The following is a 13,244-nucleotide window of genomic DNA, read 5'->3' as shown; positions in this document are numbered from 1 at the left end:
GATCTTAGGCACTGTATAAAGGATAGGAACCACTGGATGTTCTGGAAGTAGTAGATTCATAACTTCCTCTGTGATAATCCCTGCATCGCAGGACCTCTGTAGTGCTTCTTTAAGATCTTTCAGGAAGAATGGCGTCGGATTGCCATTCAGTCTCGTATATACCCCTGGTTCTTCAAGTTGACGATAAATTTCCGCCCGGTAATCTGAAATGTCCTGCAGAACAATGGCTCCGCCCTTGTCTGCTGGGCGAATGATTATTTTCTGCTTGATAGCATTAACAAACATCTCTTGCAGCTGTGGAGGACTTTACTAATAGTGCCACCACATTTACCCATGTATTATGGGGACGCTTTGTATGCAGCATTTACATTTTTACATTTTCACACATTTTCATGTACCCCTTTACTACTTTATTATTTCATCTTTATTATGCCCAATGCCAGCCAGACTTGTAAACATTCTCCTTATAAGGTACGCATCTCCTTGCATTCATTATACAGCCTGACAACCACGCAACATTGCCGCCTTGCTCCCCCCAGGTGTGTTGCATCGGGTTTCCATGGTGACGGGTCCCTGACGCGAGTCGCGCACAACGCGATTACGTCATCACACAGCGCCACACGATCGAGCGGTTCCCCGCCGAACGAACGCTGCACATCACACTTCACGCTGGTGACCGGGATATAAGGTGAGCTTTTAACATTGTTTGTATCCTGATGACAATTTTCATAGTAAAATTGAAACGTTGATCATTACGCTGGTGGTGATTCTTTTCTTCAATCCTGAGTGCCGCACATCATCTTTACTATATATATATATATATATATATATATGGAAAAAATCAGGAGAATGCGCCCATAGTGCAGATAAATTTATTTCACACATAAATTAAAAACAGGACATTCCATGGATTATAAAAGACTCGTACCATAAAAGACCCACTCTTTGGGCCAGTTAAAACACATGAAACAATCCACCAGGCTATCCACCAAACCTGCTGCAGTCAAAGACCGGCAAGCCCCGCCTCTACGTGCGTCTTCTCCCACCCGGCTCACACATCCCGGCTGCTTCACTGTGAGTGACCTGACGAGTTCGGCTTCTACCGGCGCGGTGCATGGTCCGGTCTTTGACTGCAGCAGGTTTGGTGGATAGCCTGGTGGATTGTTTCATGTGTTTTAACTGGCCCAAAGAGTGGGTCTTTTATGGTACGAGTCTTTTATAATCCATGGAATGTCCTGTTTTTAATTTATGTGTGAAATAAATTTATCTGCACTATGGGCGCATTCTCCTGATTTTTTCCAGACACAATTTGCTCAAGGAGTTCTGAGCTTCATTTGGAGATTTGCAGCGGTGTTGGTTACACCAGTGCTACAGCCCAGGGATTCATTCACTGTGGACTGACAAACTCTCATTATAGGATCACCAGCGCACCTGTACCTTTTTCTCCATATATATATATATATATATATATATATATATATATATATATATATATATATAAAACACTCACTCGCTCACTCTCCAAAGTACAATGAAAAGATGAAGGATCAGCACTCACGTTTTGGCAGGGTTTTATTCAGTCTTTCAGCAAAAAAGAAGTAACAAAAACGGCAGCCCGACAGCCGTTTCAACCACGCACTGGTGGTTTTCCTCAGGATTATCATGTTTACGTCATTTTCAATGCCCACTGCTGTTTATGTTTGCATATTTTAAAACTTAAGGCGTGTACACATGGTGCGATTTGTACTTAACCTTTCTTACGATTTTGACTACATAGTCAAAATCGTAAGGAAAGTTACTGCATATTGCACCGTGTGTACACAGCTTGCGATGCCGATGCGCGGTCCCGCGGGATCGGCATCGCAAGCAAAAATAGACTGTGCAGGCTAGTCAATTTTGACTATCTCATGTAAAAGATAGTCAAAATTGTCACTTAGCCAAAAATTGGTATCGCAAGCAAAGTCACCTTTGCTTGCGATACCGACCACAGTCCATGTCGCATAGTGAGAATCGGGCATAGTGTGTATGGACCTTTACATACTGCACAGTTGTTAAACAAACAAAAAAAATACAAGTGGGCAACAATGGAAACAAGGGATTTGATTTGAAGTGTTGCTAGCTGAATAACACAAGCAAACTGCATACAATAAAAATACAACTATATTTGACTCACCGATACACTGTACCCAGCTGAATGTAGTGGAAGGAATCAATCTTCATTAACAATGCCTTGTAGAAAAGAAAAGAAGAAAGAACATCCAAACGGTTAGTAGTTTAATAAGAGATCATAAAAACTTCTAAAAGTCATAATTTTTCCATTAAACCAAACCAAAAAGGGTCAGTTTTGTTAATGTAATAATTCATCACTGAATGTAACTAATCAATCAAATATTTCAGAGTGCACTGAATGGTGTTATAGATACTTTGTGTCACCTCATAAATAAAAAAAGATTATGTTAAGAGGATTTTTTGGTACTGACTGTTGAATCAGTTTCTCGGAGTACATCTGGGGAACTGGCAATATTGTCCACTGACAATCACTGGGCAGAGAGTGCTGAGAGGTGCTGGCACATAATACCAATCTCAACCCAGAAGCAGCCAATCGGAATCAGTTTGAACTTAACAAAGCCTATAGGACAGTCTAAAACAAATACGCACTCAAACCAGAAACAAACTAAAAATAGGATTTTACTTACCGGTAAATCTATTTCTCGTAGTCCGTAGAGGATGCTGGGGACTCCATAAGGACCATGGGGAATAGACGGGCTCCGCAGGAGATAAGGCACTTTAAGAAAGCTTTGGATTCTGGGTGTGCACTGGCTCCTCCCTCTATGCCCCTCCTCCAGACCTCAGTTAGAGAAACTGTGCCCAGAAGATATGAACAGTACGAGGAAAGGATTTATGTAACCTAAGGGCGAGATTCATACCAGCCACACCAATCACACCGTATAACTTGTGATAAACTACCCAGTTAACAGTATGAACAAGTAACATAGCCTCGGTTCAAGACCGACCAACTATAACATAACCCTTATGTAAGCAATAACTATATACAAGTCTTGCAGAAGAAGTCCGCACTTGGGACGGGCGCCCAGCATCCTCTACGGACTACGAGAAAAAGATTTACCGGTAAGTAAAATCTTATTTTCTCCAACGTCCTTGATGATGTTGGGACTCCGTAAGGACCATGGGGATTATACCAAAGCTCCCAAACGGGCGGGAGAGTGCGGATGACTCTGCAGCACCGACTGAGCAAACAGGAGGTCCTCCTCAGCCAGTGTATCAAACTTATAGAACTTTGCAAAGGTGTTTGACCCCGACCAAGTAGCTGCTCGGCACAACTGTAATGCCGAGCCCCCTCGGGCAGCCGCCCAAGACGAGCCCACCTTCCTAGTGGAATGGGCCTTAACCGATTTAGGCAATGGCAATCCTGCCGTAGAATGCGCCTGCTGAATCGTGTTACAGATCCAGCGAGCAATTGTCTGCTTTGAAGCAGGAGCGCCAACCTTGTTGGCCGCATACAGAACAAACAGAGCTTCAGTCTTCCTGATCCCAGCTGTTCTGGTCACGTAAATCTTCAAAGCCCTGACCACATCCAGGGACTCGGAGTCCTCCAAGTCCCGTGTAGCCACAGGCACGACAATAGGTTGGTTCATATGAAAAGATGAGACCACCTTGGGCAGAAATTGAGGACGAGTCCTCAACTCTGCCCTATCCACGTGAAAAATCAGGTATGGGCTTTTATATGATAAAGCCGCTAATTCCGAAACACGCCTTGCAGAAGCTAAGGCCAACAACATGACCACTTTCCAAGTGAGGTATTTCAACTCCACTGTTTTGAGTGGTTCAAACCAAGGTGACTTGAGGAAACTTAATACCACGTTAAGATCCCAAGGCGCCACCGGAGGTACAAAGGGAGGCTGAATATGCAGCACTCCCTTCACAAAAGTCTGTACTTCAGGAAGAGAAGCCAATTCTCTTTGAAAGAAAATGGATAAGGCCGAAATTTGGACCTTTATGGACCCTAATTTTAGGCCCAAATTCACTCCCGTTTGAAGGAAGTGAAGCAAACGCCCCAAATGGTACTCCTCCGTAGGAGCAGCTCTGGCATCACACCAAGAAACATATTTCCGCCATATACGGTGATAATGTTTAGATGTCACATCCTTCCTACCCTTGATCAGGGTAGGAATGACCTCCTCCGGAATCCCTTTTTCAACTAGGATCCGGCGTTCAACCGCCATGCCGTCAAACGCAGCCGCGGTAAATCTTGGAACAGACAGGGCCCCTACTGCAGCAGGTCCTGCCTTAGAGGAAGAGGCCACGGATCTTCTGTGAGCAACTCTTGCAGATCCGGATACCAAGTCCTCCTTGGCCAATCTGGAACAATGAGAATTGTTCTGACCCTTCTTAGTCTTATTAATCTCAACACCTTGGGTATGAGAGGCAGAGGAGGAAACACATAGGCCGATCTGAACACCCATGGTGTCACCAGAGCGTCTACCGCTACCGCCTAAGGGTCTCTTGACCTGGCGCAATACCTCTTTAGCTTTTTGTTGAGACGGGACGCCATCATGTCTATCTGAGGCAGTCCTCACCGATGCACGATCTGTGTGAAGACTTCTTGATGAAGTCCCCACTCTCCCGGATGTAGGTCTTGCCTGCTGAGGAAGTTCGCCTCTGCCATGGCCACTCTGCACCTTGTGCCGCCTTGGCGGTTTACATGAGCCACTGCCGTGATATTGTCCAACTGAATCAGAACCGGTTTGTTCTGAAGCCATTCCTCCGCCTGGCGTAGGGTGTTGTAAATGGCCCTTAACACCAGAGACCTTGGAAATTTCTTCCCAGTGCGACAGCCCACCAACCTCGGATGCTCGCGTCCGTGGTCACCAGGATCCAGTCCTGAATGCCGAACCTGCGACCCTCTAGGACAGGGATGGGGAACCTTCGGCCCTCCAGCTGTTGTTGAACTACACATCCCAGCATGCCCTGCAACAGTTTTAGCATGGCCAAATAGCAAAACTGTAGTAAGGCATGCTGGTATGTGTAGTTCAACAACAGCTGGAGGGCCGAAGGTTCCCCATCCCTGCTCTAGGAGGGGAGCACTGTGCAGCCACCACAGGAGAGATACCCTGGCCCTGGGAGACAGGGTGATCAGTTTCTGCATATGTAGATGGGACCCGGACCATTTGTCCAATAGGTCCCATTGGAAAGTCCTCGCATGGAATCTGCCGAAGGGGATGGCCTCGTATGAAGCCACCATCTTCACCAGAACCTTTGTGCAATGATGCACCGAAACCTTTTTTGGCTTTAAAAGGTTCCTGACCAGGGCTATGAGCTCCTGAGCCTTCTCCACCGGAAGAAAAACTCTTTTTTTGGTCTGTGTCTAGAATCAGGCCCAAAAAGGACAGACGCGTTGCAGGTACTAGCTGGGATTTCGGTAAATTGAGAATCCAGCCGTGCATCTGCAACGTCTTCACGGACAGAGACACGCTGTCCAGCAACTTCTCCCGAGATCTCGCCTTTATAAGGAGATCGTCCAAGTACGGGATGATTGTGACTCCCTGCTTGCGCAGGAGCACCATCATTTCCGCCATTACCTTGGTGAAAATTCTCGGGGCCGTGGAAAGATCAAATGGCAACGTCTGAAATTGGTAGTGACAATCCTGTACTGCAAATCTCAGAAACGCCTGGTGAGGGGGCAAAATCGGAACATGAAGGTACACATCCTTTATGTCCAGGGACACCATCCAATCCCCTCCCTCCAGGCTGGCGATGACCATTCTGAGCGATTCCATTTTGAACTTGAACCTCTTCAAGTACAGGTTCAGGGATTTTAGATTTAGAATGGGTCTGACCGATCCGTCCAGTTTCGGTACCACAAACAGGGATGAATAATAACCCTCTCCTTGCTGGAGATGAGGAACCTTGATTATCACCTGTTGAATGTACAATTTGTGAATTGCCGCTAACACTAGCTCCCTCTCTGACGGGGAAGCCAGCAGAGCCAATTTGAAAAACCGGGGAGGGGGCATGTCTTCGAATTCCAGTCTGTATCCCTGGGAAACAATCTCTATTGCCCAGGGATCCACCTGTGATTGAACCCAGTCGTGGCTGAAAAGACGAAGACGTGCCCCCACTTGATCTGACCCCCCCGGAAAGCCCCAGCGTCATGCTGTGGACTTTGCGGAAGTAGTGGAGGACTTCTGCTCCTGGGAACTAGCTGAGTGCAGCTTTTTTCCCTTGCCTTTACCTCTGGCAACGAAGGACGATCCTCGTACTTTCTTGTTTTTATTGGAACGAAAGGACTGCATTTGATAATGTGGTACCTTCTTAGAATGCTGCGGGGGAACATAAGGTAAAAAATTAGATTTACTGGCCGTACCAGTAGAGACTAGGTCCGAGAGGCCTTCTCCAAACAACTCCTCCCCCTTGTAAGGCAATGACTCCATATGCCGCTTTGAGTCGGCGTCTCCCGTCCACTGTCGGGTCCACAAGAGCCGCCTAGCAGAAAATAAGATTTTACTCACCGGTAAATCTATTTCTCGTAGTCCGTAGTGGATGCTGGGGACTCCGTAAGGACCATGGGGAATAGACGGGCTCCGCAGGAGACTGGGCACTCTAAGAAAGAATTAGTACTACTGGTGTGCACTGACTCATCCCTCTATGCCCCTCCTCCAGACCTCCGTTAAGGAAACTGTGCCCGGAAGAGCTGACATTACAAGGAAAGGATTTTGGAATCCAGGGTAAGACTCATACCAGCCACACCAATCACACCGTATAACTCGTGATAACATACCCAGTTAACAGTACGAACAACAACAGAGCATCAAACAACAGATGCCAACATAACATAACCCTTTTATTAAGCAATAACTATATACACGTATTGCAGAAAGTCCGCACTTGGAACGGGCGCCCAGCATCCACTACGGACTACGAGAAATAGATTTATCGGTGAGTAAAATCTTATATTCTCTAACGTCCTAGTGGATGCTGGGGACTCCGTAAGGACCATGGGTATTATACCAAAGCTCCCAAACGGGCGGGAGAGTGCGGATGACTCTGCAGCACCGAATGGGCAAACACAAGGTCCTCCTCAGCCAGGGTATCAAACTTATAGAACTTTGCAAAGGTGTTTGAACCCGACCAAGTAGCTGCTCGGCAAAGTTGTAATGCCGAGACCCCTTGGGCAGCCGCCCAAGAAGAGCCCACTTTCCTTGTGGAATGGGCTTTCACTGATTTTGGATGCTGCAAACCAGCCGCAGAATGAGCCTGCTGAATCGTGTTACAGATCCAGCGAGCAATAGTCTGCTTTGAAGCAGGAGCACCCAGCTTGTTGGATGCATACAGGATAAACAGCGAGTCAGTTTTCCTGACTCCAGCCGTCCTGGCTACATAAATCTTCAAAGCCCTGACTACATCAAGCAACTTGGAGTCCTCCAAGTCACGAGTAGCCGCAGGCACCACAATAGGTTAGTTCAAATGAAGAGATAACACCACCGTCGGCAGAAATTGCGGACGAGTCCGTAATTCTGCCCTGTCCATATGCAAAACTAGATAGGGGCTTTTACATGACAAAGCCGCCAATTCTGACACACGCCTAGCCGAAGCTAAGGCCAATAGCATGACCACTTTCCACGTGAGATACTTTAGCTCCACGGTCTTAAGTGGCTCAAACCAGTGAGATTTCAGGAAACTCAACACCACGTTAAGATCCCAAGGTGCCACTGGTGGCACAAAAGGGGGCTGAATATGCAGCACTCCCTTTACAAACGTCTGAACTTCAGGAAGCAAAGCCAGTTCCTTTTGAAAGAAAATGGATAGGGCCGAAATCTGGACCTTTATGGACCCTAATTTTAAGCCCATAGTCACTCCTGACTGTAGGAAGTGCAGGAACCGGCCCAGCTGGAATTCCTCTGTAGGGGCCTTCCTGGCCTCACACCAAGCAACATATTTTCGCCATATACGGTGATAAGGTTTTGCTGTCACGTCCTTCCTAGCCTTTATCAGCGTAGGAATAACTTCATCCGGAATGCCTTTCACCGCTAGGATCCCGCGTTCAACCGCCATGCCGTCAAACGCAGCCGCGGTAAGTCTTGGAACAGACAGGGCACCTGTTGCAACAGATCCTGTCTGAGAGGCAGAGGCCATTGGTCCTCTGTGAGCAATTCTTGCAGTTCCGGGTACCAAGTCCTTCTTAGCCAATCCGGAACAATGAGTATTGTTCTCACTCCTCTTTTTCTTACGATTCTCAGCACCTTGGGTATGACAGGAAGAGGAGGAAACACATAGACCGACTGGAACACCCACGGTGGTGTTACTAGTGCGTCCACAGCTATCGCCTGAGGGTGTCTTGACCTGGCTCAATACCTTTGTAGCTTTTTGTTGAGGCGGGATGCCATCATGTCCACCTGTGGCAGTTCCCATCGATTTGTAATCTGTGTGAAGACTTCTTGATGAAGTCCCCACTCTCCCGGGTGGAGGTCGTGCCTGCTGAGGAAGTCTGCTTCCCAGTTGTCCACTCCCGGAATGAACACTGCTGACAGTGCTTGCACACGATTCTCCGCCCAACGAAGAATCCTGGTGGCTTCCGCCATCGCTACCCTGCTTCTTGTGCCGCCCTGGCGGTTTACATGAGCCACTGCGGTGATGTTGTCTGACTGAATCAGCACCGGTTGGTTGCGAAGCAGAGGCTCCGCTTGACTCAGGGCGTTGTATATGGCCCTTAGTTCCAGGATATTGATGTGCAGACAAGCCTCCTGACTTGACCACAGCCCTTGGAAGTTTCTTCCCTGAGTGACTGCTCCCCATCCTCGGAGGCTTACATCCGTGGTCACCAGGACCCAGTCCTGTATGCCGAACCTGCGGCCCTCGAGAAGGTGAAAACTCTGCAGCCACCACAGAAGAGACACCCTGGCCCTGGGGGATAGGGTGATCAGCCGATGCATCTGAAGATGCGATCCGGACCACTTGTCCAACAGATCCCACTGAAAGGTCCTCGCATGGAACCTGCCGAAGGGAATGGCTTCGTATGACGCCACCATCTTTCCCAGGACTCGCGTGCAGTGATGCACCGACACCTGTTTTGGTTTTAAGAGTTCTCTGACCAGAGTCACGAGCTCCTGAGCCTTCTCCGCCGGGAGAAAAACCTTTTTCTGGTCCGTGTCCAGAATCATGCCCAGGAAGGGCAGACGAGTCGTAGGGATCAGCTGCGACTTTGGAATATTCAAAATCCAACCGTGCTGTTGCAACACTTCCTGAGAGTGTGCTACGCTGATCAACAACTGCTCCCTGGACCTCGCCTTTATGAGGAGATCGTCCAAGTATGGGATAACTGTGACACCCTGCTTTTGAAGGAGCACCATCATTTCCGCCATTACCTTGGTAAATATTCTCGGTGCCGTGGAGAGACCAAACGGCAACGTCTGGAATTGGTAATGACAGTCCTGTACCACAAATCTGAGGTACTCCTGATGAGGTGGATAAATGGGGACATGCAGGTAAGCATCCTTTATGTCCAGAGACACCATAAAATCCCCCTCTTCCAGGCTTGCAATGACCGCTCTGAGCGATTCCATCTTGAACTTGAACCTTTTCAGGTAAATGTTCAGGGATTTTAAATTCAATATGGGTCTGACCGAACCGTCCGGTTTCGGAACCACAAACATTGTGGAATAGTAACCCCTTCCCTGTTGAGGGAGGGGAACCTGTACCACCACCTGCTGGAGATATAATTTGTGAATTGCCGCTAACACTACTTCCCTTTCTATGGGGGAAGCAGGCAGGGCTGATTTTAGGTAACGGTGAGGGGGCATCACTTCGAATTCCAGCTTGTATCCCTGAGACACAATCTGTATAGCCCAGGGATCCACCTGTGAGCGAACCCACTGGTGGTTGAATTTTCGGAGACGCGCCCCCACCGCTCCCGGCTCCACCTGTGGAGCCCCAGCGTCATGCGGTGGATTTAGTGGAAGCCGGGGAGGACTTCTGTTCCTGGGAACTAGCTGTATGGTGCAGCTTCTTTCCTCTACCCCTGCCCCTGGCAAGAAAGGACGCACCTCTGACTTTCTTGCCTTTTTGTAATCGAAAGGACTGCATTTGGTAATACGGTGCTTTCTTAGGCTGTGAGGGAATATATGGCAAAAAATTTGACTTCCCAGTTGTAGCTGTGGAAACTAGGTCCGAGAGACAGTCCCCAAACAATTCCTCACCCTTGTAGGGTAAAACCTCCATGTGCTTTTTAGAGTCGGCATCGCCTGTCCATTGCCAAGTCCACAGGACCCTTCTGGCAGAAATCGACATTGCATTTATTCTAGAGCCCAGTAGGCAAATGTCCCTCTGGGCATCCCTCATATATAGGACAGCGTCTTTTATATGCCCCAGGGTCAGTAAAATAGTATCCTTGTCCAAGGTATCCAGTTCCTCAGACAGTGTATCTGTCCATGCTGCTACAGCACTACACATCCAGGCCGACGCAATTGCCGGCCGCAGTATGGTACCTGAATGTGTATAAACAGACTTCAGGATACCTTCCTGCTTCCTATCCGCAGGATCCTTTAGGGAGGCCGTATCCTGTGACGGCAGGGCCACCTTCTTAGAAAAGCGTGTCAGAGCTTTGTCTACCCTAGGGGAGGATTCCCAGCGCATCCTGTCCGTTGGCGAGAAGGGGTACGCCATAAGTAACCTTTTGGAAATCAGCACTTTCCTATCAGGAGAAACCCAAGCTTTTTCACATAACTCATTTAACTCATGTGAAGGGGGAAAAGTCACCTCTTGCTTTTTCTCCCCAAACATATAAACCCTCTTGTCAGGGACAGGGTTTACCTCTGATATGTGCAATACATCCTTCATAGCTACAATCATGTAGCGGATGGCTTTAGCCATTTTAGGCTGCAATTTTGCATCATCGCCATCGACACTGGAGTCAGAATCTGTGTCGATATCTGTGTCAACAATATGGGATAGTGGGCGCTTCTGAGACCCTGACGGCCTCTGCGCTGTAGGATCAGGCATGGGCTGAGACCCCGACTGTCCCAAGGCTTCAACTTTATCCAACCTTTTATGCAAGGAGTTTACATTATCATTTAACACCTTCCACATATCCATCCAATCAGGTGTCGGCGCCGTCGGCGGGGACACCTCATTCATCTGCACCTGCTCTGCTTCCACATAGCCCTCCTCGTCAAACATGTCGACACAAGCGTACAGACACACCACACACACAGGGAATGCTCTATATGAGGACAGGACCCCCACAAGGCCTTTTGGAGAGACAGAGAGAGAGTATGCCAGCACACACCCCAGCGCTATATGACCCAGGAATCACACAGTAACTTAGTGTTTACCCAGTAGCTGCTGTATATATGATTATTGCACTAAATTTATGTGCCCCCCTCTCTTTTTACCCTCTTTCTACCGTGAGTCTGCAGGGGAGAGCCTGGGGAGCTTCCTCTCAGCGGAGCTGTGGAGAGAAAATGGCGCTGGTGAGTGCTGAGGAAGAAGCCCCGCCCCCTCAGCGGCAGGCTTCTGTCCCGCGATTTGGTGTAAAAAATGGCGGGGGCTCATGCATATATACAGTGCCCAGCTGTATATATGCTGCTTTTGCCAGGAGGTACTCAATTGCTGCCCAGGGCGCCCCCTCCTGCGCCCTGCACCCTACAGTGACCGGAGTGTGTGGGTTAGTGTGGGCGTAATGGCACACAGCTGCAGTGCTCTGCGAAACCTCATGTGAAGACAGGAGTCTTCTGCCGCCGATTTTGAAGTCTTCTTGCTTCATCCGCCGGCTTCTGTCTTCTGGCTCTGCGAGGGGGACGGCGGCGCGGCTCCGGAAACGGACGACCAAGGTTAAGTTCCTGTGTTCGAACCCTCTGGAGCTAATGGTGTCCAGTAGCCTAAGAAGCGCAACCTAGCCGCAGTTAGTGGGTTTGCTTCTCTCCCCTCAGTCCCACGTAGCAGAGAGTCTGTTGCCAGCAGAAGCTCTCTGAAAATAAAAAAAAAACTAACTAAAATACTTTCTTAATAGCAAGCTCAGGAGAGCTCACCAAAATGCACCCAGCTCCTTCCGGGCACAGATTCTAACTGAGGTCTGGAGGAGGGGCATAGAGGGAGGAGCCAGTGCACACCAGTAGTACTAATTCTTTCTTAGAGTGCCCAGTCTCCTGCGGAGCCCGTCTATTCCCCATGGTCCTTACGGAGTCCCCAGCATCCACTAGGACGTTAGAGAAATAGACATAGCGTTTATTCTAGAGCTTAGTAAACAAATGTCTCTCTGAGCATCCCTCATATACAAGGCAGCATCTCTGATATGCTGCATGGTCATTAGAATGGTATCCCTATCTAAGGTGTCCATCTCCGTAGATAAGGAGTCTGCCCATGCCACGACAGCACTACAAACCCAGGCTGACACCATGGCCGGCCTAACTATAGTTCCTGAATGTGTGTAAATGTGCTTCATGGTAATTTCCTGCTTGCGATCAGCAGGATCCTTGAGGGAAGCAGTATCCGGAGAAGGCAGTGCCACCTTCTTGGATAAGCGCGTCAGCGCCTTGTCTACTTTAGGCGCAGATTCCCATCGTATCCGATCCTTCTGTGGAAAAGGACACGCCATGAGAATCCTTTTGGGAACATGGAGTCTCCTATCCGGAGATTCCCAAGCCTTTTCGCATAATTCGCTTAGCTCAAATGACGACGGAAACGTGACCTCAGGCTTTTTCCCTTTATACATGTGAACCCTCGTGTCAGGGACAGGGGGTTCTTCCGTGATACGCAAAACCTCTTTTATGGCAATAATCATGTACCTAATACCTTTTGCCACCTTCGGCTGCAATTTTGCATCCTCATAGTCGACACTAGAGTCAGTATCTGTGTCGGTATCTGTGTCAGCGACCTGGGATATGGGGCGCTTTTGAGACCCTGAAGGTCCTGGCACCACAGGGACAGGCACGAACTGGCTACCTGACTGATCCTTAGCTTCAGCCTTGTCTAATCTTTTATGCAGGAGATTTACATTTGCATTCAAGACATTCAGCATATCCACCCATTACGGTGTCGGCGTTGCCGACGGCGACCTGACATTCAAGCACTCCCCCTCCACATTTAGCGAGCCTTCATCAAACATGTCGACACACACGTACCGACACACTGCACACACCCAGGGAAACTTTTTCTGAAGACAGTATCCCCTGAAAGGCCCTTTGGAGAGACAGAGAGAGAGTATGCCAGCACACACCCCAGAGCAACAA

The 13,244-nt window shown here is 48.6% G+C and overlaps 1 protein-coding gene across 2 annotated transcripts in view; it reads right to left on the bottom strand.

The window, feature by feature from the left end:
• Positions 1–13,244, bottom strand: part of NT5DC3 (5'-nucleotidase domain containing 3) — a 172,477-nt gene that overhangs the window by 75,540 nt on the left and 83,693 nt on the right. For both annotated transcript variants that reach the window (XM_063927787.1, XM_063927788.1), the window contains exon 4: positions 2,174–2,229. In XM_063927787.1, coding sequence (XP_063783857.1) covers positions 2,174–2,229 — 56 coding nt within the window. The remainder of the gene's footprint in view (positions 1–2,173; positions 2,230–13,244) is intronic.

This window comes from Pseudophryne corroboree, chromosome 6, assembly GCF_028390025.1.
Source record: "Pseudophryne corroboree isolate aPseCor3 chromosome 6, aPseCor3.hap2, whole genome shotgun sequence".
NCBI classification, from domain to species: Eukaryota; Metazoa; Chordata; class Amphibia; order Anura; family Myobatrachidae; genus Pseudophryne; species Pseudophryne corroboree.
This window is presented reverse-complemented; position numbering and strand designations above follow the sequence as displayed.